The 26,780-nt window shown below is 39.5% G+C and overlaps 1 protein-coding gene across 9 annotated transcripts in view; it reads left to right on the top strand.

The window, feature by feature from the left end:
* Positions 1-5,070: 5,070 nt before the first annotated feature.
* nrcama (neuronal cell adhesion molecule a) overlaps positions 5,071-26,780 on the top strand; it is a 42,366-nt gene continuing 20,656 nt past the window's right edge. For 3 of the 9 annotated variants that reach the window (XM_034163195.1, XM_034163198.1, XM_034163199.1), the window contains exons 1-18: positions 5,071-5,238; positions 7,003-7,020; positions 7,317-7,422; positions 8,604-8,797; positions 8,883-9,005; positions 9,084-9,254; positions 13,767-13,878; positions 15,339-15,523; positions 16,715-16,846; positions 18,394-18,537; positions 18,616-18,727; positions 19,960-20,126; positions 21,896-22,043; positions 22,351-22,475; positions 22,993-23,022; positions 24,268-24,369; positions 24,480-24,677; positions 24,803-24,873. In XM_034163195.1, coding sequence (XP_034019086.1) covers positions 5,157-5,238; positions 7,003-7,020; positions 7,317-7,422; positions 8,604-8,797; positions 8,883-9,005; positions 9,084-9,254; positions 13,767-13,878; positions 15,339-15,523; positions 16,715-16,846; positions 18,394-18,537; positions 18,616-18,727; positions 19,960-20,126; positions 21,896-22,043; positions 22,351-22,475; positions 22,993-23,022; positions 24,268-24,369; positions 24,480-24,677; positions 24,803-24,873 — 2,220 coding nt within the window. In that variant the 5' untranslated portion in view covers positions 5,071-5,156. The remainder of the gene's footprint in view (positions 5,239-7,002; positions 7,021-7,316; positions 7,423-8,603; positions 8,798-8,882; positions 9,006-9,083; positions 9,255-13,766; positions 13,879-15,338; positions 15,524-16,714; positions 16,847-18,393; positions 18,538-18,615; positions 18,728-19,959; positions 20,127-21,895; positions 22,044-22,350; positions 22,476-22,992; positions 23,023-24,267; positions 24,370-24,479; positions 24,678-24,802; positions 24,874-26,780) is intronic. The other 6 variants (XM_034163197.1, XM_034163200.1, XM_034163196.1 and 3 more) reach the window with 3 other exon arrangements.

Raw genomic sequence — 26,780 nt, forward strand, 5'->3', positions numbered from 1 at the left:
AAAAGGACCTCAATAATAAGCAATAATAGGACTTTGTGGCATCAGTACTTTGACCCGAGTCAGAGAGAAGGACCTCCACAGGAGACAAATGTCATCCTCCTCTGAGACCCCTTTGCCATCTTTGGATTTGTCATTTTTGTCTGCAGCCTTTGAGCAAAATTAAAACAGGATTTAAAAAAAAATTTATTTATTCAGTTTTCCATTGTAGCTTTTTAAAACGTGCATCTATGTGAGAGAAATATCTTTCACATTACTGCACAGTACATCCTTGTGGCATGTGTAAAGAATTTTTAACTGCAGACAATTCACTCAACAATCTGAAGCATCACTTCTGCATATTTAGCTTTACCAAAGGTAATGGAGCAAAACAAACACTATTTTCCAAAGTGAAGTTATGGTCGCTAGCACTTAGCATCACTTTAGCTGTTGAAATGTGAAATTCATGACATTTTGCACAGCAGCTAATTATGAGCTGTGTGTCTGATTTAGGGGTGATATTACTAAGGACCTCATGATACAAATATATCCTGCCATCTGTCCGTCTACTGAAGACGATTGTGTAGCGTCCAGTTTGTTTGTTTGTTTTTAAACCTTTTTATCTTTTGGTTTCATATTTGTATAATATATATATATATATATATATATATATATATATTATACAAATAATGCAAGGTAAGGAGTCCATCATCCAATATTTCTCTATGTTGGACGACTTGCCATCCATCAGTTGTTATGTTCTCCACCCCCCCTCCCAAATTAAGCAAACAACAAAGAGTCAAGTAAATTAGATCAATTTATTTTGTTGTGAACAGCATGATTGACTCTGATGCGATGAATGCTTCTAAAACGTCAGTAGCGTGCTTGTCTACCTTCTTAGTGTTTTTGGCATCCTTGAAGTTCAATATTTCCACCAGTTCCTCCTCTGTGAACTCAGCAAACCTCGCTGGCAGACGATTTTCTGCTGCTGTTGACGTGTTTGTTGGCATTTTTTCAACCAGCGTCTGTCAGCTAGTTCCTGAGCTTCATATACCGCGCTCTGATTGGCTAGCTGTTGGCAGTAAGCTCTAATGCTATTTGTCATTGGGAACCTATCTGATATATTTTTTGGTCCTAGCCTTTTTGGATCCTTTTGGATCCAACATAACTTTCTGATGCCAAGCATGCCAAAATACAGGTAAATGATGGACAGAAAGACTAATCTGTGATTGGCTATTGTAAATCTGAGTGGAGAATATATATATATAGATATATATATATCTATATATATATATATATATAGATATAGATATATATATATAGGCCACAGTAGTTAAAATAAACGCCTTTATTAATGCCATTATTTTTGCACTAACGGGTACTCTGGTTCCGTCGTTACAACGCTGTTATCATTAAGGACAGTAAAATGCAGCTCGTTACTATAATTAAAATCAATGAAGCCCTTTTCATCTGCAGACTCTCAGCAGAGTTGTAGCGTATGTATCACGATACTTGAGCTGTGATATGCTACATATTCATGTTACATATGCCATGATATGGTAAGTATCATGTTACATGGTCACAATGTAAAATGTGTTGCAATACAGTACACTACTCTTCATGATACACACAATTTACTGCAAATAAAAACTACAGCTGAGAATAAAAGTTATTGGGTGCCACCTAGAGTTAAGACCACATAATGCAATGTGGTTTCATAATGACTGAATTCAGGTTTTCCACTATGACAAACCTTGTAAACAGCATTTGTTTTATCTGAATATGTATGTCCTGTTTTTGTTCTGAAACCAAAGTGGACCCACATGTCAGCTTTAAAAGATTACTGCTCCTATATTTTTTGCAATGCTAGTGGCTAAAGTAATACGGGAAGCAATGGGTACTGGCAGGCAACCAGCCTACTAGCACTATAGCATCATCTACAGGAGTGAAGATCATAGAGATCACAGGAATTGGAGGGAAATGTTAGGACACTTCATATGACTGATGGGAAAATCAAAACAGTATTGTGGAAAAATACTGTGGCACTGCCATGCTGGGGGACCTATCTGCGTAATCAACCGATTTTAATTTGTTTATTTATCTCACTGGAAGGTATCCCCCTGCCTCTCAGGACGACCAGTGGAGAAACAGTGAGTTCCTGTCTTGATTACCTTATGCTTTTCTGCTACAGCAGTACAATGCAGTAATTAATCTCACCATGAGTTATCTTTGCGTGATATCTGAGGCATTGCCCTTTTCAGAATAAGATGAGATTTTGCACGCATGGCGCGCATCTCTTGCAATCAGTCATGTTGCCGTCTCTCTCTGTGTTGTGTTTCCTCTTGATTAACTGGCGAGAGTAATGTCCAATTGGATGTGTCAGCGTAATTAGCCATGTCCTGGGGTTGTGTTAGCTCACACACTCCACAGAGCTCAGCTGGATAAAATCTGACACGCCGCCTTCTACTTGTCTGAAAATATTTATTTCCAGTCTTGCCGCGAACTTCATCGCCAGCAGGGGCGAGATGTGACTCCCCTGAAACTAATGCTGAGCTTGACTTAACTTCACCTTGATGTGGCTTGAAAAATGCTTAAGATGTCACACAAGTCAAGTGGTCAATTTAGCAGAATTGGCAGGCCTGGAAGCTAAATATTACACGCAGTTATCAAATATGATCAATGCAAATCATGAACTGGATAGTAACCTAACATTAGTAGATGAAGACCTGAGTAGAAAATATTATGTTCTGTAACAGCCTCAGCAATTTTGCTCTTAAGCGATAAACATGCTAGCTAACTAGCCACTCGATTAACTGAGTGAATAAAACAAAATTTTACTCCACTGAAGTATAAAAGCTTGCAAAACCAGATTAAGTTAAAGTTAGTTATACAACAAGACTGTACAGTAGAAATAGGTATTTTTTAAAATTTATTTATTTTTTTGACTGCTCCAGGTAGCCACTTGATGACCTGAGCTACGCTAGCTGGCTAGTTCAGTGTCAAGCAGTTAATCTCTTAAAAGATGTACTTCTACTGTCCAGTCTTGTTGTACAACTAACTGTAACCTAACAGTCTAGTTTTGGAAGCATGTACTCGTATACATCAGCAGAGTATATTTTTGTTGAATTATATAAGTAGATAAAACAAGATAGTTGTCCAAAGAGACTTCATACCAAAGACATTTGAACACATGTGATTCTCTTAGCTAGGTAGCTAGCTGGCGCTGCATTTTAGAGCTGTACCAATTAATCAGTTAACTGATTATAAATTAACTATTAAATTAATTTGCAACTATTTTGATAATTGATTTTTTTTTTTTTTTTTTTTTTGAGTTCCTGAAAAAAAAACAACTAAATTTTCTGGTTGTTTCTGAAATGTGAATATTTTCTTGTTTATTTTACTCTTCTCATCTCTGGCAATAAACAGAACATCTTTGTTTGTTGTTACAAAAGAAGACATTTGAATGCATCATCTTCGGCTCTGGAAGCCACTGATCAGCACTTTTTCACCATTTGTCTGTCTTTTTATGGAACTAACGATTCATTAATGAATTGAGAAAATGATCTTTTGATTAAATGATTATGAAAAGAATCAGTTGCATCCCGACTGCATTTTACAGCGTGCAGAGGCTTTTCCAAAAGACTTGGAATAGCACATGAGCACTGATGTGAGTGTCCAAGTGCAGGAGACTGTTGAACCAGAAAATTACCCGTTATTGTTTCTGCAAGTGACATTTGATTGACAGGAATGGTAATGTTGGAAAATGTGGCTTTTCATACACTGGGACACGTTTCATATTGTCGGACACTGGATAACACCCCCCCCCCCCCCCCCCCCCCGACACACACACACACACACACACACACACACACACACACACACACACACACACACACCGATTTATTTATTTATTTTACGTGGTTGCCTCTCCATATGGTGGTTTATGCAAATACCAATTTATGTGTTTGTATCCTGAGCATGTCGATCTTTTCCACTCTGGACTGAACCCAACCCCAAAGGGTCTGCACCCATGTGTAACATGAGTCACATGACAAAAAAAAGGCTATTAATAATGCAGTGCGCGTGTGTGTATGTATGTATGTGTGTATGTGCAGCTGTTTGTGCACAGTGTTGGTGATTCTTCTGGTCGACTGCAGTCACGTGTCATATGTTTACAGGAAAACACGAAAATCGCACACCCGCACATGTGAATAAAAAAAAAAGCCAACTACACAATTTCAAAATACAAGCAAATAAATGTAGATCATCTTACTTTGATGGATTTTTTTGTAGCCTAATCTCATTACAAATCTTTTTATTTTTGTTCAAATGTCAGATTTTTGTGTGCATCATATATGTTTCCATACTGAACACTATTTATTGTCAAACATCTGACTACAACTCCGATGTGATTCCCCTTCAGACGTCTGTTTTGCAAATGTCAAGGTCATTGGTGTCAAACATAAAAATTATGATTTGGGTTTTTTTGTTGTTGCTTTTTTTTTTCATTCCAGTGTCCACCAAATTTAGTATACATGTGAAGGTGGATTCTGGAATTGCACAGCTGACATTTAATTTACGAGAGGTCAAAGGTCAAATTGAAGGTCATAGTTTACCCTCAAATGTGCATCAAATGTGGCATACAAATGGAAGTGGGTTATTTGACTCTCTGTTGGCATGGTCTACCCAGGACATTTTGCTGATTTCGACTTGGTGTGTCAATGAAGGTCATCTCTGAAATTGCTGTGTTTAAATAAGTAACGAAAGAAAATCATTTTGGCAAAGGTCAAGGAATTTGATTATCAGCCCAATTAGAACCAAATTAGGTCCATTAACTGGATTTGAGATTTGCCCTGGAAATGCCAACCTGAGCCCAATCATCTGGCCATTGGGGTCAAATGTCAGATTGCCATCGTCATTAGTGTCTTCTTGCCCACAGGTGCCGTTACCTAGTTTTGTTAAAACCAAAGAGAAAAAAAAAAATCAATCTCAGTAAAAGGCATCAAACCGATACAAGAACACAAATGGGTGGGTTGAGTCGTAATCTGATTTTCTCAATTCCCTTTCTGTTTGTGTGTGTTGCTGAAACAGATTTCTTCAGGTTGATCGGCTTGTTGACGCCTCTGACTGCTGAACTAAAGGTTTTCCTTGTGACACAGCCGACAGCCAAAGACGGGAAGATGAGGTGGTTGCTTTCCTTTAGGGCTGTGATTTTGATACTCTTGAGTCACATGACCTCTGCGCTAGAAGTGCCTCTTGATCGTGAGTATTTCCTTTATTAACATCAAATTTAGCCATTTTACTTGCGTTGTTTCACGAAAACTGTGATTGAAATTGATATAGCAGAAGGTTTACTTTGACCGAAAACATCATAACTAAACCGAAACAGGATTTATGGCAGTTGGTGGGTATTTCCAAGACAAACTCATTGTCCTCAAAAAGTAGAATTATCGCAGTCGGTACTAATTTGTCAAGTTTTTTGAAGCAGTAAACTGGTTCTCATCCAGTGAATGGGATGTGCATCAGCACCTCCAAATCTGATATCATGGACCTCTGTCAGTAAAGGGTGGACTGGGTCAGGGAGAATTATTGCCAGAAGTAGAGGAGTTCAAGTTTCCCGGGGTCTTGTTTACAAGTAGTGGTAAGATTCAGCATGAGATCGATAGACAGACTGGTGCTGCATCTGAGGTCCATGTTGGTGAAGAAAGAACTGAGCCAGAAGGCGAGACTCTAGATTTTCCAGTCGAGTTATGCTCTTGTCCTCACCTATAGTCAAGATTGCAGACACAAGCCACGGAAATGAGATTCCTCCATCGGGTATCTAGGCTTACACTCAGACAGGGTGAGAAGCTCGAACATCTGGGAGGGACCCTAAGTAGAGCCACTGGTCCTTCTCATTGAAAGGAACCAGCCAGAGGTGATTCAGGCATCTGGTGAAGGTGCCTTCTGGTCTTCTCTGTAAGGAGGTCTTGCTTGTATGTCCAAGTGGAAGGATGCCCTGGGGAATACCCAGGATACGCTGGAGGGATTACATCTCCCAACTAGCTTGGGAACACCTCAGGATCCCCCAGGAGGAGTGAGAGGACATGTTCAGTGATAGGGAAGAGTGGGATGAGCTGCTTAGTGTGGCGCCACTGTGACCCAGATCCAGATAAGTGTCAAAAGGAACAAATGAATGGATGATCAAATGGTTCTCAACATTTGATCAGTAATTTAGTATGATCGTTCCTGAGTCTGTACCGTGACATGTCACTTCTACTCAAAGTTTTATAGCTTTGAAAACTACTCTGTTTATCCAATAAGCACTTTCGTGATATAGAATGCAGTCACCATGGCAGTCTGTAGGGGCACTAGATGGGCTTTAGGGTCATATTATACACCTTTACAGCAGCTCAATTGAATGTTTAAAAGTAGAGGCCGACTGATATTGCTCAATGCTTTACAGTTTAAACATGAACTTTATTTTAAATAACTATAAATAGAACCAAAAACCAACCAGTGTACATCAGGCTGCCTTTAGTTACCGTGTTGTAGCTCTCAGCATTTGCATCAAATAGATTTCTCATCTATTTTGGCCTCACCTAGCTGGTGGTATAGTGTGATCACTCGTCACTGTAAAACGCCCACTCTGACTGAAAATGAATTGCAGCTGGTTGCTTTGTTTCTGTCTCTTGCAGCTAATGTGACCAAGGGGCGACGGGGTCCCAGCCATGTTTGACAGCATTGTAAACAAAGTAGTCAGCGCACCTTCTGCTGGACAAAATATATAATACTACCATTCCCAATAGCCAAAGTAATTTTTTCTGTATTATTTATTTAGTAAAATAAAAGTTTTCATATCAACAAAAATAACGCAGATACCAATATGTTCGCAAAGGGCTCAAATTGGCCAATATGATTGACCAACTGATGTATTGTTCAAGCTGTACATAATCGTATGTGAAGACTCAACACTGCAAAAACTAATGCCTAGCCTCTCCTCACTATTCCTTCACTGTGGTATGGCACATCTCGGTGGACATAAAGCTAAAGTTCTGGAAGGATGTAAGTTGACTATCACTCACAAGTGTGGAGATTTTGCTGTTTTTGTAGCTTTTGTGCTCATGTGCATGCTTTTTTTAATGTGTAGTAATACAAAACCATCGGTTTAGCGTTTTACAGCGTTTTGTGGTGAGCTTGAGGGTTCGTTTTCACCCCCAGTTGTTCTTGTGGATTGTCCAATTTGATTAAATGTGAAAGCTCGATGCACGCTGCTTGCTTTGCTTGCTGAGATTTGCACACACTTTTTTCCCACTGCATTACGTGCGCATTTTTCTGAACTCCCATTCCTGTTTTTCCAGTGCCACAACCCCCCACGATAACACTGCAGTCACCGAAGGATTACATCTTTGATCCACGGGAGAACATCCTCATCCACTGTGAGGCCAAAGGGAAGCCTCATCCCAGGTGGGAAAATCAGCCATCACACTCACGAGTTGTTAGCAAAGCTGCCAAAAGACATACACTGATCAGATAATATAGGAAATATGTCTATAAAACAAGATGCTTGCACATGGCACGATGATGTGCATCCATTATTAAGGAAATTCTTGAGATTAATTTTCAAAACCTTTATTTTGAAGTCATCATCATTATAGGCACAAGGCAGAACGTTCTTAGGCATCAGCTTAGACAAAGATGCCTCACTCTCTGCCTTAAACAGATACCTATCTCTAACGCGTTCACAGGGGAGAGACGGAAGAAATAAATTAAAGAATTAAAAAATACACAAACAATCTGAGATTTGCGAGCCACAGACACACAGACAGGCACACAGACACTTCTTACTTTCTTATACAAGGTGGAATGTTCTCACGCACCAGCTTTGATGAAGATCATCAACAAAGCTCCCACTTTTCTATCGGAATACATACTTCCTACGGGCACTGCACTAGTTTTGTGTAACGACAGAAGAGGTAAGTCCTGTTGATGTCAGTACTTTTCCTTGGATACTGTAGCGTGAAGTGGATTTGATAAGACAACTCCGCCTGGATGGGATGCCAGTCCATCATCACATATTAGTTCTTCAACCAAGACCAGTACTGGGACAATATAGATGAACTGTCTTGCCCAAGGGCGCAGACAGGTTACGTAGCATGACCAGGAATCCAATCCAGGTCTACATATTAGTAGCTCCCTGAGCAACCAACTGTACTAATCTGCTTCTGGATTTGAGTTCAGATGTTTTATGGTTGATGAAGTGGGGAAGAGGTAGATCAGTAGGACGTTAGATGGGCTACAAGTCAGTAGACCCCGGTTTGATTCCTGGTCACGCTGCCCGTCTGTGCTCTTGGGCAAGACACTTCATTATGTTGCTGTGTGGTTCCACAAGTGTGCAGGAGTCCAGCTTGACCCAGACGAGTGGCAATGTGAGTCGCCATAGAAACGGTTTTCATGGAGACCACGTCTGACAGAATCGATGAGCTTCAGGATGCCGCCATTAAATCAGACTACACATTAATCCACAGTAAATATTGATCTGAGCAAGCGGGCTACACCGTGACTTTCTATTTACTTTCTCTCCGTTGACATTCTCGGTGAGACAAACATTGAGGTCAGCGTAACATCCACTGTTCTTTGTGTGAAAGTTTTTCATGGACAAGAAACGGGACCCACTTCGATGTGGAGAAAGACTCCAAAATCCTGATGAAGCCGGGTTCCGGGACTCTGGTCATCGACATCAGCGGGGAAAAAGCCGAGGCCTACGAGGGCACGTACCAGTGTACGGCGCACAACAAGCACGGCACTGCCGTGTCCAACAACATCATGATTCGACAGTCCAGTAAGACGTCTTTGACTGTTACAGTTACTACCCACAGTGCTCAGTGGCAGATTTGAAGACTTCAGTGTCTGTCTGTGACTCTCAGGGTCCCCCTTGTGGTCAAAGGAGAGGAATGAGGCCATCATGGTGCAGACGGGGGTCTCTCTGGTTCTGCAGTGTCTCCCCCCAGCCGGACTGCCCCCTCCTGTCATATTCTGGATGGACAACAGTGAGTCCATTTGCACGTCTGCGTTATGCACCGATCTGTCATGTTACTTCATTCGGGGCTTTTTCTTTTTGTTTTTAGACTTCCAGCGGCTGCCACTGGATGAACGAGTGTCCCAGGCGCTAAACGGTGACTTATACTTTTCCAGCGTTCTCCCAGAAGACACCAGGAGTGACTACATCTGCTACGCCCGCTTCCCACACACGCAGACCATCCAGCAGAAACAGCCCATCTCAGTCACTGTGCTGGAAAGTAAGTCCGACCGTGTCAAAGCGCCAAACTAAACTGGTACATAATTTAACAAGTTCTGTTTTTCAATCAGGATTTCAAAGGAAGTTGTACAAACTGAGTCACTATGTGGATACACATAGTGACTCAGCATAATGCATGGTAGGCACTTGATACTTACACCATAAGTAAACCGTGGGGAGTAGATGTGTGATTCCCTTCATCTGATTTGCTTTTTCAGGTGTCTGTTAGCCTTTGATTGGCCGAGCAGCTCTGATGCTAATGTTAGCTTATTCAGAGATGAGTTAACAGGAGTTAGCAAAATAACTGCTCAGCAGGAAACTACACTCTCAGATGTAATCGTAATTAGTCATAACGACATGTAAAATATATCAATAAATAAAATGCCACTTTTAAATGTTATGAGGTCAAAAAAGTTAGCAGTACTGCAATGAGCAGTGTTTAAAAGAAATTATCGTAATTTTATCACATTATTGGCACAAGATATGTTTGTGATGATGTTAGTTGAATTAAACAAATAAACAGAGTGAAATTAATTAAGAACAATAACATTTCAATTACAGCATTTTTAAGGTGGTAAAATTAATAACTAGAAGTGATTTTTCACATTTTTAGACAAATATGTGGCTGTTTCAAGACTCTGGAAATCAGTATCACTATCAGTCAATCGTGTGTTTTAATGTCAGAAATTCTTATTATTATATTATCATTATTATTATTATTATATTGTTTAAGTTCAAACATGAAGCTCAGTTTATTGTTTCAGAAATATTTCAGTCTTCATATTTTTAATGTATTATATGTGACTTTATGATTTAGCTCTCAAAAAGCATCAGAATACATATCAGAGCATGTAAAATTTATCTTTGTTTTTTTATAAGATCTCAAAGACTTATTTGGTGACTCTGAGCCTCATGTCTTACTGTAAGTGTTAATTTATCAACAAAAAGCTTTTTTTCATCTCACTGTGGTTAATGTTTGAATCTTACACCATAGGTACCCCTCGGCGAGTAGGTAAGCCAATAAATTTTTGGGTTGTTTGAATATATTAGCATGTCAATGAAGATGAGAGTCTTTTATTATGCGTGTGACATATCATTAATAAAACATGCTAGACACTTGGTACTTACACCATAGATACCCACTGGGGAATAGACAGTGATGTTTGGTTCATATATTTTCACATTAATGATTGTTTCTTAATATAGCCATTAATTGAGACTTCGTTACCTCTGCCAAGGAGGTTATGTTTTCGGTCGCGTTTGTCTGTTTGCCAGCAGGATAACTCAAAACGTTTTGAACGGATTTTGATGAAATTTTGTGGAGTGGTTGGAAATGACAAGAGGAACAAGTGATTCAATTTTAGTGGTGATCCGGATCACAATCCGGATCCAGGAATTTTTTTTAAAGGATTTTTCACCATTGCGGGATAGGGGGAATTTTGACATTGTAGTTTCTCACTCCACAAAAACAAGGCAGAAAGGCTTGAAAAAAATTAGGGTGTAACATAGTCAAATGTTCTATCAAACAACAAAGTTTGGTGATGATCGGATCCGGATTCCGGATCTGGTGATCCAGAATATGCAAAAATATAGGGAAAATAGAAAATGTGTCAGTGTGAGGTGACAAATGAAGCTAGAGATGCCCAACTAACACCAAATTGTAGCTGAATCTGTAAAACCGCCATTACCGAAAAATCGTTTTTATACAATAACTTTTGAACTAATAAAGACATAAAAGTGATTCCAAGTTCTAGTGGTATGTTTTCATGGTCAAGGATGTCAAATATAAAGGAAAGAAAAGTGTATGTATCATAGTTTTGGTTGTAACACTGAATTGTTGAATAGATCACTGTGCCAAGGATGGAATCTCTTTAGGGTCAGTGACCCTATGGCCTTGTTTAGAGAAGTGTTTCATAAATGTTAAAAAATTCATATATTTGCAGTTTAGTTGAATAATAAATTGAATTTTGTCTCTTATTTGTTTTTGTCTATAAGCACATGCAATATCAATATCAGTGCTCAGATGACAGTAGCTTCTGGGAAAGGTGCAAGTTGCAATAAACTGTGATGCCAAGCGCTAAGGATACATGCTATCCAGTCACAGCAGATGAAACTTTTTTTTTTACTACTGAGCAAACATCATTAAGACTTTTTTTTAGGTTCAATGATTCCACGGCGTGTAGATGTTATGGCGTCAGTGACCCCATGGCCTTGGCGGAGGTTTGCACTCTCTGAGTGCTTCTAGTATTCCAGATGTATTTATATTGAATTGACACAGAAACGTGGACGATGTGTCCCAATTAGGGTGCTGATTTGCAAACACTGCATTTAAAAAAATAAATAAATAAATAAAATTTCATGTGCCTTTTTTCAAATAGTCCTGTGACAGTGATGTTCACATTTGCAAACTGTATCATGTTTTTATGCAAAATTGAAATCATGCAAAACTCTCCTGAACCTTTCAGATGCTGACCTGCATCCATTCCCCATTAATCCTTCATTTTTCTACATTTCACTGTCACAAAATAACAGATAGATATAATGTTAAACCCATAAATGGACTGCATTTATATAGCGCTTTTCCATCTGCATCAAAGCGCTTTACAATTATGCCTCACATTCACCCCGATGTCAGGGTGCTGCCATACAAGGCGCTCACTACACACCGGGAGCAATAATAATTGCCATAATGCCCATAATGAACTTGAAAGATTGTTATTGCTGCAATGCAATACATTTCTAAAGGTTAATGTATTCTGTAGAGGGTTAGGGTTAATGCATTATGAATTGTGAACTGTTTTCCCTTTTTGGTTTTGCATGCTTAAGCTTTTTTGTTACATTTCAGTTGAAGCAATGAATCAGACTGTGGCCGCTTTATACAATGTCACTGATTACTTTTGTGGTGAGTTTCTGTTGGTTTTTTCATACTCAGCTCCTTCACTGTGAACCCAGCCCCGCTTTACTCCCAGTCTAACCAAACCTGACATTCAAACTCACCTCCAGCTAAGACCCCAACCCCTCGTCTCTGAGTATCTATCTAATAAATAAAGTGGCTTATGTGTGTGTGTGTGTGTGTGTGTGTGTGTAACGTCAGTCACGGAGAAACTGGGGAAAGTTGACATTTTCCATTTGGTATGCTTATGTATTTTAGGTCAAGAATGAATGCCGCGAAAACGGAAAGTTAATAGGACTAATATTTTTGGAGAAATTAGGGATATTAGGTAACAGTGAACTTTGATATCACGATTAATCAGTCCCTGGTAACCACACAAGCTCTGAACAAAGAAATTGTCTCAACCTTGCTAAACATGACATCAACTAAGTGTGCCAAATAATAAATACATTAGTCACAAAATCTCATTTTAATTTCCTACACTTTCAGTTAAAATCATTATAGAAACATTACATAATTTATTACCACCCTTGAAAAATGCAACTACCTATTTTATAAATACTACCCAATCTAGAACCTGTGGATCTCCACGGGCAACACACCGGTAGACATTATAACGTTACAAAACATGATGGAATTAACCATATTCACAAACACACACACAAAATGGTAACATTTAGCGAGAGGTTAGCTAGGATGACAGTTATTGCAAGAACACAGAACCCACCTATCACATTCCATCAGTTAATGGAAATGCTGTCATTTTGCTACTTTGTTTTGTCGAAATACTGGAAATATCACTAAACATTTGTGCAAATCTGTAATGGAAACCCAGTGCTTGTCTACTGATAGCTAGCACAAGCTAACAATTTTAAGAACCCTCATTTTTGTGAAATAGAGGGTCACACATATTTCTTATCACAAGAGAAAGCAAGGGAGCATGAATTCTTGTCAAGAAAGAAGCAAAAATGCAAAAGGAAACACAGTGGTGACTTGTGACCATATAATGCAGTTTTCAGCCTCTCCACTAAATGACTCTAAATCTTACATACTGTAGCTTTAATGGTCTCCAAGTAGCCTTTAAAATGCAATGCTGGCTGAACTTAGAAGCCTACTGTGGCAGCCCCAAATACGGACTTACTTACTAGTAGAAGAAATCCTAAACAGGAGGCAGAAACAGGTCTTTGGAAAGGTGAGGGTTAGAGTTCAGGGAGATGGGAATGTTACAGGCCAGCAGAATCAAGCAAACAAAGACAGTGAAACAGCTGGAAAATGACAAAAGTGTAACAGAGAACTAGTGTACAAGTTAGAAGCTATATGGGTCAAACAGAGGTTTGAGTAATCAGCAGCTTCAAGCAATCATGCAACGGTATGGAGACTAAACCAGTACTTGTATATTATTTCAGGATATTAAAACCTGTCTCTGTTCCCTGAGTTCACTTTGATAAATCCCTAATATTTACACACTCTATTCATGGCTTTGGCCCTCGTGTGACCGTCAGTGATCCCCTAATCCCACTGTTTTGACTTCTAAAACACCTCACGCCGAATGAGCCGCAGTCCCCGTGGTCTACTGCTCTGATCTGGATCTGATTTGGTTTTATGTTTACATGTTTCCAGAGAGACCAGCAGGAGAGCGGCGGCCTGGTTTCATGGCACCTTTGGGTGCCAGCAGCACCAAAATGGTCCTGAGAGGAGAGACTCTGGCGCTGGAATGCATCGCAGAGGGCTTGTAAGGCAGAATCACCGACACTTGTATCGTTTTTCATTCTCGTGATTAATCACATCAGAGCCAAGCTAGTTTTTTTATTACGATGGAAATCCCGCTGTTTTGCAACCCCACAAAACAAAAACCCAAAACACATTTTTAGATTGGTTGATTTAGGCCAACATACAAAACTGTTTTCCTTCTGCAGTACAAATCAAACAAATTCTGCTGACTCATTGCGACTGATATACATAAGCCTTAATGTATATCGTTCCCTTAATGATTAAGGGGACAATTCACTTGGGTTTTAGGTCAAAACCATTTAACCTAAATGTTAGCTTCGATTATCCATTAAAGTGAATTCTGATAATGCTAAACCAATAAACTACTAAAGCCTTTAGCTGTTGCTGCTAACTTTTATTTTATGAATTTAGCTTTGGCTTAGTTTCTCTAAAACCCTGAAAACCAGACTGAAAGATCTGAAATTTTAACATATTGAAGTGTAAATCTGGAGCTTCCCAAAAATATCTGGCATGCCAAAATGATCAAGATGTACAGAAATGGTTAAATGAATAAATAAAATTAAACATTAGCGTACATTCAACATATTCAACGTACAGAAAGTATGAAATGAATAAGAAATATAAAGAACTAAAATAAATGAAATAAAATTATTTTAATAACGTAACATGTGCATTTACTCCATTTTAATGTCCTGCGTCTCCATCTCCTCGAGGTGATGCTTCGTGCTTTCATACGATGATGAGTTCACTGTTTTTGACCATTAAATTTTATTTGAAGAAAAATGTTAGCTGACTTAAAATTAGCGGAATTCAATTTAGTGGAAGTGAATTTATCCACTAATGGTTTTCAAAGCTAGCTGAAAAGCTAATCTGTGAACAAAAAATAAGCTTCATGAATTAGCTTTTAGCTGGTTAGCTAAACTGTGCCCAGCACTGGTCGAAACAAATATTTGCAGTTATTTTCAGATTACACGTTCAACTGGATGAAATATGAATTTGGGATCAATGAGTAATTTAACACCAAAGTCTGGTCTCAGTGAAAACAGAAATCTGAGTAGCGTATGATCTTTGTCTGTTTTCGTGTTAACATGGTAGCGCTGCAATTTTGGCTAAGTTTGTCATTTAGAGCCTGTAGAAACTTGTATTCAACAAATAATTTAACACCAAAATAAAGACTGTTTGACCAGCAGTTCATTAAATATGGCATGTTATTGTTTAATCAGGTTAGTTTAGTTGGGATGTGCAGTTTTAACACAAGAGCTAAAACAGATCATGTAAAATTGTCATGGTCATGTAAAATTGACTATATATGTAGATGAGACAACAAAATCCAACTGGACTTTTAAAAACATTTCTACCAATACAGAAGCGTGGATTCTTCCACAACAGTGACAAACTGGTCTTTCACTCCACAAAGAAGACTACAGCACTGAAGTTGAGTAAATGCTATTTCCCTTGCAGGCCTACTCCGGAGATGTCCTGGCAGAAGGATGGTGGAGAGCTCCCGAGCACCAGAACATCATTCAGTAACTTCAAGAAAACCTTGAAGATCGCTGACGTTAATGATGGTGATGCGGGAGACTACCGCTGTACAGCCAACAACAACCTGGGCAGTGTGCATCACATCATTAAAGTCACTGTCAAAGGTACACAGATTACTACAGTTATCTTCAGGTTAGGTCTGGGAGCATACAACACTTTTGTGCACCCACCATATTGCAGAACCCACTTTGGTCTTTGATGGCAACGACCTAGGCAGACAATCTGCAAACTCATTCCAGTGGTACCCAAGGATCCTCCTAAAAGACCTAGAACCAAAGACAACTAGTTCACTGGTTAAGATCTAAGTCTCTCAATCATACAATAAGACAGGAAGCATCAGGACCTTGAAGACTTAGATGAGAGGTCACAACCCTGCTCCTGGAGATCACCTGCCCTTCATGCTTTCCATATGTACTTACTACAACCAAAGCTGATTAGTTAGGTGTTTCCTTGCTCTTGATTGAATGAGCACACCTGCTTGGAGTGGGAAGAGTTGGAAAACGTGCAGGATCGTTGATCTTCCTGAGCAGGGTTGGTGACCCGATTTAGACCTTTGCATTCCTGCAAATGTGTCAGCATCACCAAACACAAACATCTGTCCATCAACCTCATGACTTTATAAGTTCTTCACAGGGGCCTCCTGATGTCAAAGGCAGAGGACCCAGAAACATAAATGAATCCAAAGCCAAATCCAGGAAATCACTGAGAGCCTGGATGTTAGTCTTGATCCAGGGCAATCACAAATGTAGATACCATATTTTCCATAATATAAGTGATCTTTTTTTGCCTGTATGTTTTTTTTTTTTTTTTTTTTTACTTGTTTGGGAGTTCCTGGGACTTTTACTCGAGTGCAACACGTTTTTTTTTTCCTTTTTAAGAGGCATTTTGGTGACAGGTATGACATACAGCAGAAAATACGGTACGCTGACTACTTACTTTCTCGAGTGCTGTGGTCACATTCTGGAAAGTAAAGGTCTGGATTGGAACAACTGCATTAGTATTACACTACTCTCTGTGCTCAGAGCGGTGCTTGTAAGAACTATTCTAAACATGATTCAATCCCAGTTCCTGGTCAGCAACTAGAGTAGTTTGTCTTCATTCATAATACCTTGATTCATTCAGGCAGCAAAGTGTCAAGTAGTCAAAGCAGCCACTGGGCTGTTATAGTTGTTGATCTGCCTACAACCACTATTTTCAACACTTTAACAACATCCAAAGCTGAAAATTCAACAATACTGCTGACAAAACGAGGAATTAACAGGGTTAACTTTATAATCTTTATTCCATTTGAACAGCGGCTCCATTCTGGGTCAGTGCTCCCAGGAACCTGATCCTTGCACCAAATGAGACTGGTATCCTGACATGTCGGGTCAACGGAGAGCCAAAGCCAAAGATTAGGTGGTTTGTCAATGGAGTCCCCATAGCAAGTAAGTAAAATTATACTGTGCTTTTTAAAAAAAATGGGTATACCCCACTCCTGCACATTTTTATTTGTCTGACAGCAGTGTGAGTTTAAACTTCATTATGTGGAGTTTCACCAAGAATTAAATTAGCTTTTTTCCCCCCATGTAAAGGTCTTTGTATAATATACCAGCAGGAAAAAGTATTTATTTTGTCTTTGGAATAGACCTGCCTCAGTAACGTTATTTAGTCACTGAATGCTCTTATTCGTCAGTACGAGCCCGATCCACAGTTTGCAAACTACCCAATCTACCATTTTACAACTGCTGCTTTCCACAAGTCTTGAAAAACTGCAAGAGGATACAGAATCACAATCTTTTTTTACTCATTAAAACTCCTGAAATGCACTACAGTTTGATAATTCAGTGACCAAAGCGTCACTGGATTCTCATAGGGGCCTTTCCCATCCGACCATCGCCCGTTTATTAATGCGTTTTTTATTTGTTAGTAGATGTGTGAACATATTCGAAATCTGGTGCGGACCAAACAACTACACCGTGGTCGGCCTGAAAATGTGTGACTCACCCTGATTCCATGTGGACTGTTGTACACTTCATGTTTGGTGAGAATGGAGTGTGAACCTAATTTTGTTTGGCTTCTCCCATTATTTGCTTGGGGTCGCCACAGTGGCTCATATATGGATCCACTTGCTGATTTGGCACTTTTATGTCAGATGCCCTTCCTGACAAAACTCTAGATGCACAAAGAGAATGGGGGCATGGGTGGCCTCGAACCAGGGACCTTCCCATTGGATTGGACAAGTATACCAAGCGCATACAACAACTGATGAAATCGCCAATCTGTAAATCCATATCATGTTGTAAATCTGTCCAGAGAACCACAACTCTGCAAAGTTTGTGGAAACCAACAAAAATATTACTAGTTACAGTGTATAAAGTGTTTCCATCGATTTGTCATATAGCATTATGTCAAGCAGAAAAAAAAAAGCTTGTAATAGGTTTGGTAGTACCACCATAGTTTAGGAAGTTCCTAAAGTGCGAGCATTTTTGACTTTTTAAGTAGGTTTAGTATTGCTGCCAGGTGAAAGCAAACCAAACCAAGTGAAACATTGAAATACTTTGGTCTTTGGGGCAGTATCAAACAAACAAACTATAGATGTGAAAGCATCCGAAATGTGTGCATGAGAATGTTAAAGTTAACGAAGAAGGTCTCAAAGTTGTCTGGTAGATTCAGTGTATTATGTAGTCTTATCCACACCAAATACTCCACTTGGTCGAGTCAAGCTCGATAAGGTGGGCCGAGGGTGACTGCACCACAACAATACCACTGTCTGGCGAGAAGGGGCAGAGTTAAAAAGTCCAGTCATTACATCCTGAAGCCTCTATGCCATCATGATACACTTGATTATCGACCAGTAGGAGCATCTCATGACTAAACAGAGTTATGAATGAGTTCCAGTCAATGATTACATGAATGCTGCCCAAATATTTGCATTTAAAAAAATAATACTGAAAAACATGCCAAGTGGATCATATATCTTGACATTTTATAGATGTGCCTGAGGACCACAGCCGGAAAGTGGAGGATGACACCATTATCCTTAATAACGTGCAGACGGGATCCAGTGCCGTCTACCAGTGCAATGCATCCAACGAGTTTGGCTACGTGCTGGCAAATGCTTTTGTCAGTGTTCTGGGTGAGATTTAAGAGATGTGAACTTCTTTTAAGCTTGTATGGTGCAAATCTTCAACTTGTTGTGGTGGTTGTTTTTTAGCCGAGTCACCGAGGGTGCTAACTGCACCCAACCAAGTGTACCAAGTCATCACCAACAACCCCGCCTTACTTCACTGTGCCACGTTTGGCTCACCAATACCAACAATCACATGGTGAGAATTATATTAGGATTTCTGAATTTCCTTTGTAGACAATGTATAGAAATGTTACAAAGTATACTGTATAGTATCTGAAATTCCCCAAAATAAAACTACTTAAATTATATAGTTTAGTAAATGTATTATATTAATTTAATGAAGTATCTCCCTAATAACAGTAACTATTTTAGTAGATTTCCTTAGTTGCAGTATTTATGAAATATGAGTTAATAAATAAAATATATATGATCACAGCAAAGAAATTTTGTATAATCTGTTGAATCAATCTTTTCTTAGAGCAATTTTGGGAAAATACATTTAATGCAGCAGAAAATACATTTAATGCAGCTGGAGTTTATAATTGGTCAATACTGTCATTGTAGCACTGTCCAGTGCACCACTGGTATATGTGCTTAAAAATACATACTTACATACACATTCTAATATAAATACAAACATGCTTACATTAAGTACTTAGGAATACTAATGCAATGTTATCAGGCTAACATTAGCATGTAAATTCACTAGCATCACATCATGTTATACTAGCTATAATGTTAGCATGAAACCTTGCTAACAGGCTAACATTAACATGAAAACTCGCTAGCATCACATACACTATGCTAATGGACTAACATTAGCATGTGCTGAATAAGTGCCTCCAATAGGATTTATAATGTATTTAAAAAAAAAACCAAAAACAATTTTGCTTAGAAAAATCTTACAGTGTTTCTTCAGGTAATTTTACATGTCTGAAAAAAATGACAATCTAAACGTTTGACTTTTTTGCCAGACTAACTCAAACAGATTGGGCCATTGAGAATCATGGTATAGAGATGAAGTGTTTTGTTTTCGGCAAAAAATGTCTTACACTCAGAATTAAACATTGATTGGACACACTTGCAGGACGCTACATTGTCCCAGTCCACCCAGTTTGTCAATGGGTACCAGCCTTGGTTGGGGAAGTAACCTGCATCCGACTGGCATCCTGTCCAGGGCGTGTCAGACTCTCAGTCGCTTCACACGATGAAATCGGAGAATAAACATCGGCATCAATGGAAATTAGAGCCTATATAGAACTTGGACAGGCTTTGGCAAAAATATCTTGAATAACTTTCATGCAGTTTTTTTTTGAGGAGTAATGCTGTTGAGAAGCCAGACTTTGTCCTCCACACAGTCGTTATTTCTTCTTCCACTTAGCACCAATAAACCATTAAATTCTTCTCTTTGTTTGCGTTTCCATGCAGGTTCAAAGACAGGCAGACCAGCATCCACAATGGAGACCCGTTTGTGATCCATGAAAATGGTACACTTGAGATCCATGTGGCCCAGCCGCTCAATAGCGGAAAGTACACCTGCATCGCCACAAACTCACTGGGAATCAAGGAGAATCATGCCTACCTAGAGGTTAAAGGTCAGACTGTTTCTTTACAGATACCAGTAGGTGTTTTCACATTAACTGTACTGAAAAGCCTAAAGAGTAGAATAAAAGCAAATGTCGAGGTTACTGCTGTCGCTTGACCAATTCAGATCTTGTAAGAAGGATAGGCGGGAACATTATGCTTTACTAAATTCAGTAGTTCACGGAAACTTGTATACTCAATTTTTCCCAAATATATCAGTTTCCAGTTTGCCTCAGTGATGCCAAGAACCTTCTCTTAGCTTAGAAAGACTTTCTAGTAACTCAAAGACAGATTATAGTTTAGGCATTTTAAGCATTAAGTCATGTAGCCAGTGTTGGGCACAGCTAGCTGAAAGGTTAGCTTCGATAACCACTAATCCGCTAACTGAGAAGCCAACTTTTATAACGCTAAACCGATAAACTCCTTAGAAAAATTAGCGGAAATTACAGATAAGTGCTAACTTTTAATATAGACTAGGCACAATGTTGGTAACTGACAAACCAGAAACCAGTTTCAACTTTTAGTGCCACAAAGGCTTCTGATTAAATTTAACGTGAAGCGATCACAAACCCAAAACAACAAGCCAGCACTTGTGTCTTTAAACACCCTGTCAGCTGCTGCAAAGACATCTCACTTACCTTTCACACTGGCAGTGTAGATCAAATGCAAGGCACTCTCCCTCATGGTTTCATTTATAAACAGACTAATTCCGGACAGTTTATTAGCGCATTAACAGCAATTCTGTCATTTTTTCGAAGAGAAAATATTGCACTTTTAAAGTAATGCGCCCCATCAAAATGCATAGAACACTGCCATCTACTGGATGGGAGTGTGAAAAGCGGCCAACATGCTGAGTCACACTTCACAAACAGAATTTTTCAGTTTTGCAAATGCCTTTTTTTTTTAACAAATGGAAAAAAATTACACTTCTATTTTTAAAAACAAACACACAAGTTACAAATCAGGAATTTGTGCGTGTGGATCACAAAATACATGTGCAAATCAAGGACTATTTGTAGATCATTTGCAGGTATTAATGAGACAAATTTAACTACATAAATAAGTGTCTTTTCACTTAAAAAAAAAAAGAAAAAAAAAAAAAAAAAAAAGGTTTGCATGTGCACACTGCCTTCAAAGCAGACACACTGTCGATTACAATGCATTGCAGCAATGCATTGTAGCAGTTTGGGGTTTGTTTGTTGTTTTATTATTATTGTAGTACATGTTAGTTCAGGAGTGTTGTTAGCATTATAGATTTGTTAGCGTTATAGATTTGTTGTATTTTTATAGTTCAAGGAAAGTAGTTAGTTTAGTGAAGAGTTATGTTGTGACCATGAGTGAAGACGACGTTGCGATTTACCACTGTCTGAGCTGCTGTATGTTGAAAGTAAATGACGGGGTTTTTTTTCCAGCAGCAATGGCAGCCGGCCCGCCCCCTTCTGCTGGGGGAAGGCTGAGTTCCTTATGGCAGCCTGGCTGTTACAAAACATGCAACAGAGAGGAATTAATGTTTGGTTTTAGGGTTTGCAAACATTTTTGACCGTTCGGTCTTACTCACTATGCCAGAAAAGATATGTTAACGGACTGAAAGCTAGCGGAACTAAATTTAGTGGAAGCTAATTAATCCGCTGATGGTGTTCAAAATGAGCTGAAAAGCTAATCTGCTAACCAAAAAGTTAGCTTAGCTAATTAGCTGTTAGCGGATTAGCAGAACTGTGCCCACCACTGCATGTAACAAATGTGTTTCAGGCATTTCCAACTCTCGTATTCTCGGTTCCAGAGCCCACCCGTATCCTGAAGCAGCCAGAGTACAAGGTGGTGCAGCGCGGGATGAGCGCTGTGTTTGAATGTAAAGTCAAACACGACCCATCTCTCATTCCAACCATGACCTGGCTCAAAGACAAGGGAGAGCTGCCTGATGATGAGAGGTACTGGACTCGGCCGGAGAGGTTATATGTCACAGGTGGCTTGGGAACACCTCGGGATCCGCCGGGCAAGGATAGGGAAGAGCCCTAAATATGAAGATGTTGGGCGATTGCAGGGCATGGATGGCTAAATCATAAGAATTATGGTGGCCTGGAATGGACCAAAGCTCAAAAATGTGCTGTTGGGCCATTATTAGTATCTATTCCTGTACTTTATTTTACTTTGTCTTTTCATGTGCTTTTTTTACACTAATAACAGAATTAAAGTAAAATTATTTATAAATGCATCACTGTTGCATGATACGTTCAGGTTTGAGGTGGACATGGACAGCCTGACCATCAAAGATGTGACAGATGAGGATGAGGGCACGTATACCTGCATCATGAACACCACCTTGGACCAAGACTCAGCCACTGCCATGCTGACTGTCATAGGTACGTTCAGCCCTTAAAAAAAAAGGCTGCATACTTCATGGGGCCGCCCACTTAGATTCTTTAAAAGAGACTAAATTTCTCAGTTTGACAACTAAATGATTTGGCGATTTGTCCGATGAATCTCGTGCAACATTATGACTCCGACATCTGCCTCAGGGCCGTGTACTTATTAATCGGCCATTCATTGTTTGCAGTAGTTCTTCAGAGATTGCATACCAACAAATAACAATGGAAATAAGTTCACAATGACAAAATTACTCAACTTTTTTGCAGTTATCCTCTTGTAATACAACTCTTTCTACAATGAGAGGCCGTTTTATTCCAGAACCCGAGATTATGTCGTCTTACTTGAATGACGTATGAAGGCACATTAATAAACAAAACAGACTTGTTTGGGTATGCTTTTTTTTTTGCAGCACCGGGTACCTGTATTAATGTCATTTTCTGTGGTTTATTAACTCTGTCACTAATATCTAACCTCCTCCTTGTACTTCACTCTTGCTTTTTGCTGACTCAGAGGCAACTCCTACTCCAGCTATTGTCTACGGTAAACAAACACTGACCATAGTGTCGCATTTTCTCCGATTCACCATATTCATTTACCCTTGTTTTCATCTTAACATTTTACATGGATTGCATTTTTGTTACAATACTTCACTTAAAAATGGTTTTGCTCTGTTTATCATGGGACATGCATGTTTCTCAGTGTATTCTAACATCCAAGGAAAAAAAAAATACCATAGTTGTATCCGTGGTCAACCTCCACAGGTGATTGCAAATGTGCAGTAAATTGTATACCTATAGCTATGCTTTCTACAATTTTAAAACTACAAATAAAATTCTACTGCTTCTCTCACGTGTGACAGTTTTTTTTTTTCCAGAGGTTGTTAATATGTAATCGCTTTGGTTGCCATGTAAATAATTGCAACTATAAAGGAGATGTCAGCCTTGCAATTAATGTGCAAATAGTTTGCAGATTATCAACATTTTTTCTGAACATTTCCAAACCTCTATGATAACTCCGCGGCTATTGCTACTTCATTGCAATGTTGACAGTTGCCTACAATAAGCAAATTATGGCTGTATTACAGTGAGTTACCCCACCTAAATGCGGGCTTTTTGATGATGTCTGCAGAAGAAATCTTTATGAATTTATATAATCTATAGAGTAATTTTCATGCATGACTTCAAAATGAAAAATAATAGTGTGAAAGACAATGTGCGTGTATCTATACTATCTAATGTAGTAACCATCATTGGGTACCCCGTTTTCCATCTGGAGTTGTGTGAGGAGGAGCCTCCGGTGTAAAACTTGTGCCAGATTAAGAAGAGGATCTATACAGGATAGGATCTGCTGTGGCGACCCCAAGCAAAATGGTACAAGCCAAAAGAAATTAGTTTAGTATTGTCGGCTATTAAATACATTTTCCTTCTGTACCTAATAAAGTGGTTGGTGACTGTCAGCCATTAGTCTGTCTAAATTATTTTGGTAAACTAATTTTACTCCAAAGACTTGAAATGTCGGCCGTTTGTACACTTCGGATCCTGACTCAAGCACTTTACATCCAGAAGTAGGAACTGGGAAATTCTATCTAAAGGGACTTTCCGTATTATCAAAATAACAATTTCTAAAAGTGAAAATCTTAAGTGGAAAAGTATTAAACTAGTTCTTTGACTTCGAGCTGCAGCAGGAACACATTTTCCACTGAATGGTTGGCGACCACATGATGTTACGAAAAGCACAAGGGGATTCCAGTTTCCTGAGGTTCTGATTCATTTGTTGTCTTTGCAGAGAAACCGGACCCTCCTACTGACCTGGAATTGACTGACCAGACAGAGAGAACCGTTCAGCTCACCTGGATCCCTGGAGACGAACACAACAGTCCCACACAACGTAAGAAATGCTAATAAAGGAACAAACGTCAGGAAACAAATAGATACATTTTAAATCCAACACTGCAGATTTGAAGGTGAATTTGCTGTGGTATGTATGGTTTTCCTCAGATTTCCTGATCCAGTATCAAGACCTGCTCCACCAGCCAGGCGTTTGGGTTAACCTTACTGAGGTTGATGGTACGAGCACCACAGCACAGCTGAACCTCTCGCCATATGTCTACTACTCTTTTAGAGTGCTGGCTCTGAACCAAATGGGTTATAGTGAGCCCAGCCAGCCCTCACGCCAGTACAGGACCAACCCTGCAGGTAATGAACATCGGCATGACAATCATTAAAAAAGAAAAGAAAACTTTTATAAAGATGTTTGGGTGCACAAACAGTCAGTGCCAGTGGAGTTGAATTAAGACTTTAATTGCCTTTGGTTTTTCCAGCTCCTGATGAAAACCCGTCTGATGTTCATGGAGAAGGCTCTGAACCAGGCAACTTGGTCATCTCTTGGACAGTAAGCAATCTTTGACAGATTTGAAACTCTCTAGATAAACATGTCTATCTAACTAGAGCCCAACCGATATACCAGTTGGTTGATGATATCGACTGATGTGAGCCTTTCACCAGCATATCAGTATCGCTGTTATTTTTGTTGACATGAAAACTTTCATTTTACTGAATAAACAGTGCAGAAAAAGCACTTTGGCTGTTGCAAATTCTGTCATTACATAGTTTGTCCAGCGGAGGGTGCTTCTATGGTATTTGTTAGAATGCAGTCAAGCATAGTTGGGACCCCGTCACCTCTTGGCCACAATGGCTACAAAAGACAGTGGCACAGTGACCAGCTGCCATTCATCTTCAGTCAGAGTCTGCATTTTACAGTGACAAGAGACAAGCAATGCTGCTAGCCAAGCCGGGCTAAACTAGACGAGAAGTCTAACTGTACAAATGCTGAATGATGCAACATTTATTTACAGTAAAACTCGCCTAAACCGTCATATTCGCACTCACTGGACAAAAGCAGAAGTCCCAATGCTTTTGTATGATTTTCCATGCAATAAACGCCATATATGCCAGATTTTGTGTAACAGATTTTGCTCACATTGGACAAAATGTCCTGTCTGATCGCAATGCATTTTCATTAAAAACCCCTCACATGTACTGGACAGAACAGTCTGGACATGCCCAGTAACAGAGGTACGAAATGAAGTTCAGCACTGACACTTGCCGATTCGAGGAAAGTGTGACATATTTCCTTGAAAAAGCCCGGGTATTTATTTTTTTCGAACCGTGCTCAAACCTACACCTAAATGAGGCTGGTGATTATTCACAAAATGCTGCTTGCTGCCTGCGCTGTAATATAGTGTTAAGTTTCACACATCTCTGGGTGTGGCGACCCAAAGACAGCCGCTTTAGATCAGAGCCCTCTGCGTGGCTCTCCAGAGCCTGACGCGCACCTGCTTTAATGATGGAGACTGCAAGTACTGTGATTTGTCACGTTTACATTTTCACTCCTTCCTCTCCTGTCATATTTTAATTGTTTTTGCAGTACACCCACCGATTACATTTTGATCATGGATCAGATATGTTTGGCAGAAAAGTCCACAAATATGACCAACTTTACAACACTAAGTCAGAAAAAGATGCTCAAATGACGGAAAGCCCTCACAGTATGTGGGTACCCACGATGGTCCCTGGACAAAGTGCAGAAGTCCCAGAAAACAAAGAGACCAGATAGACAGGAGACGGAGACAAGAAGAAGAGAAGTGTCTCTCCCTTATTTAGCAGGAGTAGGGGAAAAACTACAGAGGATCTTCAATCAGCACAAAATCCCAGTTTACTTTAAACTGGTTAACACCTTGAGACAGAAATTAGTTCACCCTAAGGACAGGATCCCTAGTTATAAACAGAGCAATGTAGTGTATTATATCAGATGTCAGGAAAACTGTAATGAACACTACATAGGTGAGACTAAGCAACCTTTAAACAAGAGGCTATACCAGCACCGCAGAGAGGTCGCCAGTGGACCTCAGTCTGCAGTTCATCTCCACCTGAAAGACACTAACCACACGTTTGAGGACAAGGAAGTTAAAATCTTAGCCAGAGAGAAGAAATGGTTTGAGAGAGGGGTCAAGGAAGCATTCTTTGTAAAACAGTTGAAACCGAGCCTTAACCGGGGGGCGGGTCTCAGACACGCTTTGTCCCCTGTTTACAATGGGATACTCAGGTCAAAGCAGTTTCAGTCTTTTGTTCATGGTAATGAGTCATTCATGTCATCAGGAGAGTCGTCAAGGGAGCCATCAGGGGAGGCTTCCATCCCATCATTAGGAGAGTGCTAACTAGAGCACAATAGGTGCTAATTAGAGCTATTGTTTAGTCACTAGCCTATACCACTCTGCAGCGGACTTAGAAAAAAAGAGT

Source organism: Thalassophryne amazonica, chromosome 22 (assembly GCF_902500255.1).
Source record: "Thalassophryne amazonica chromosome 22, fThaAma1.1, whole genome shotgun sequence".
Classification (NCBI taxonomy): Eukaryota; Metazoa; Chordata; class Actinopteri; order Batrachoidiformes; family Batrachoididae; genus Thalassophryne; species Thalassophryne amazonica.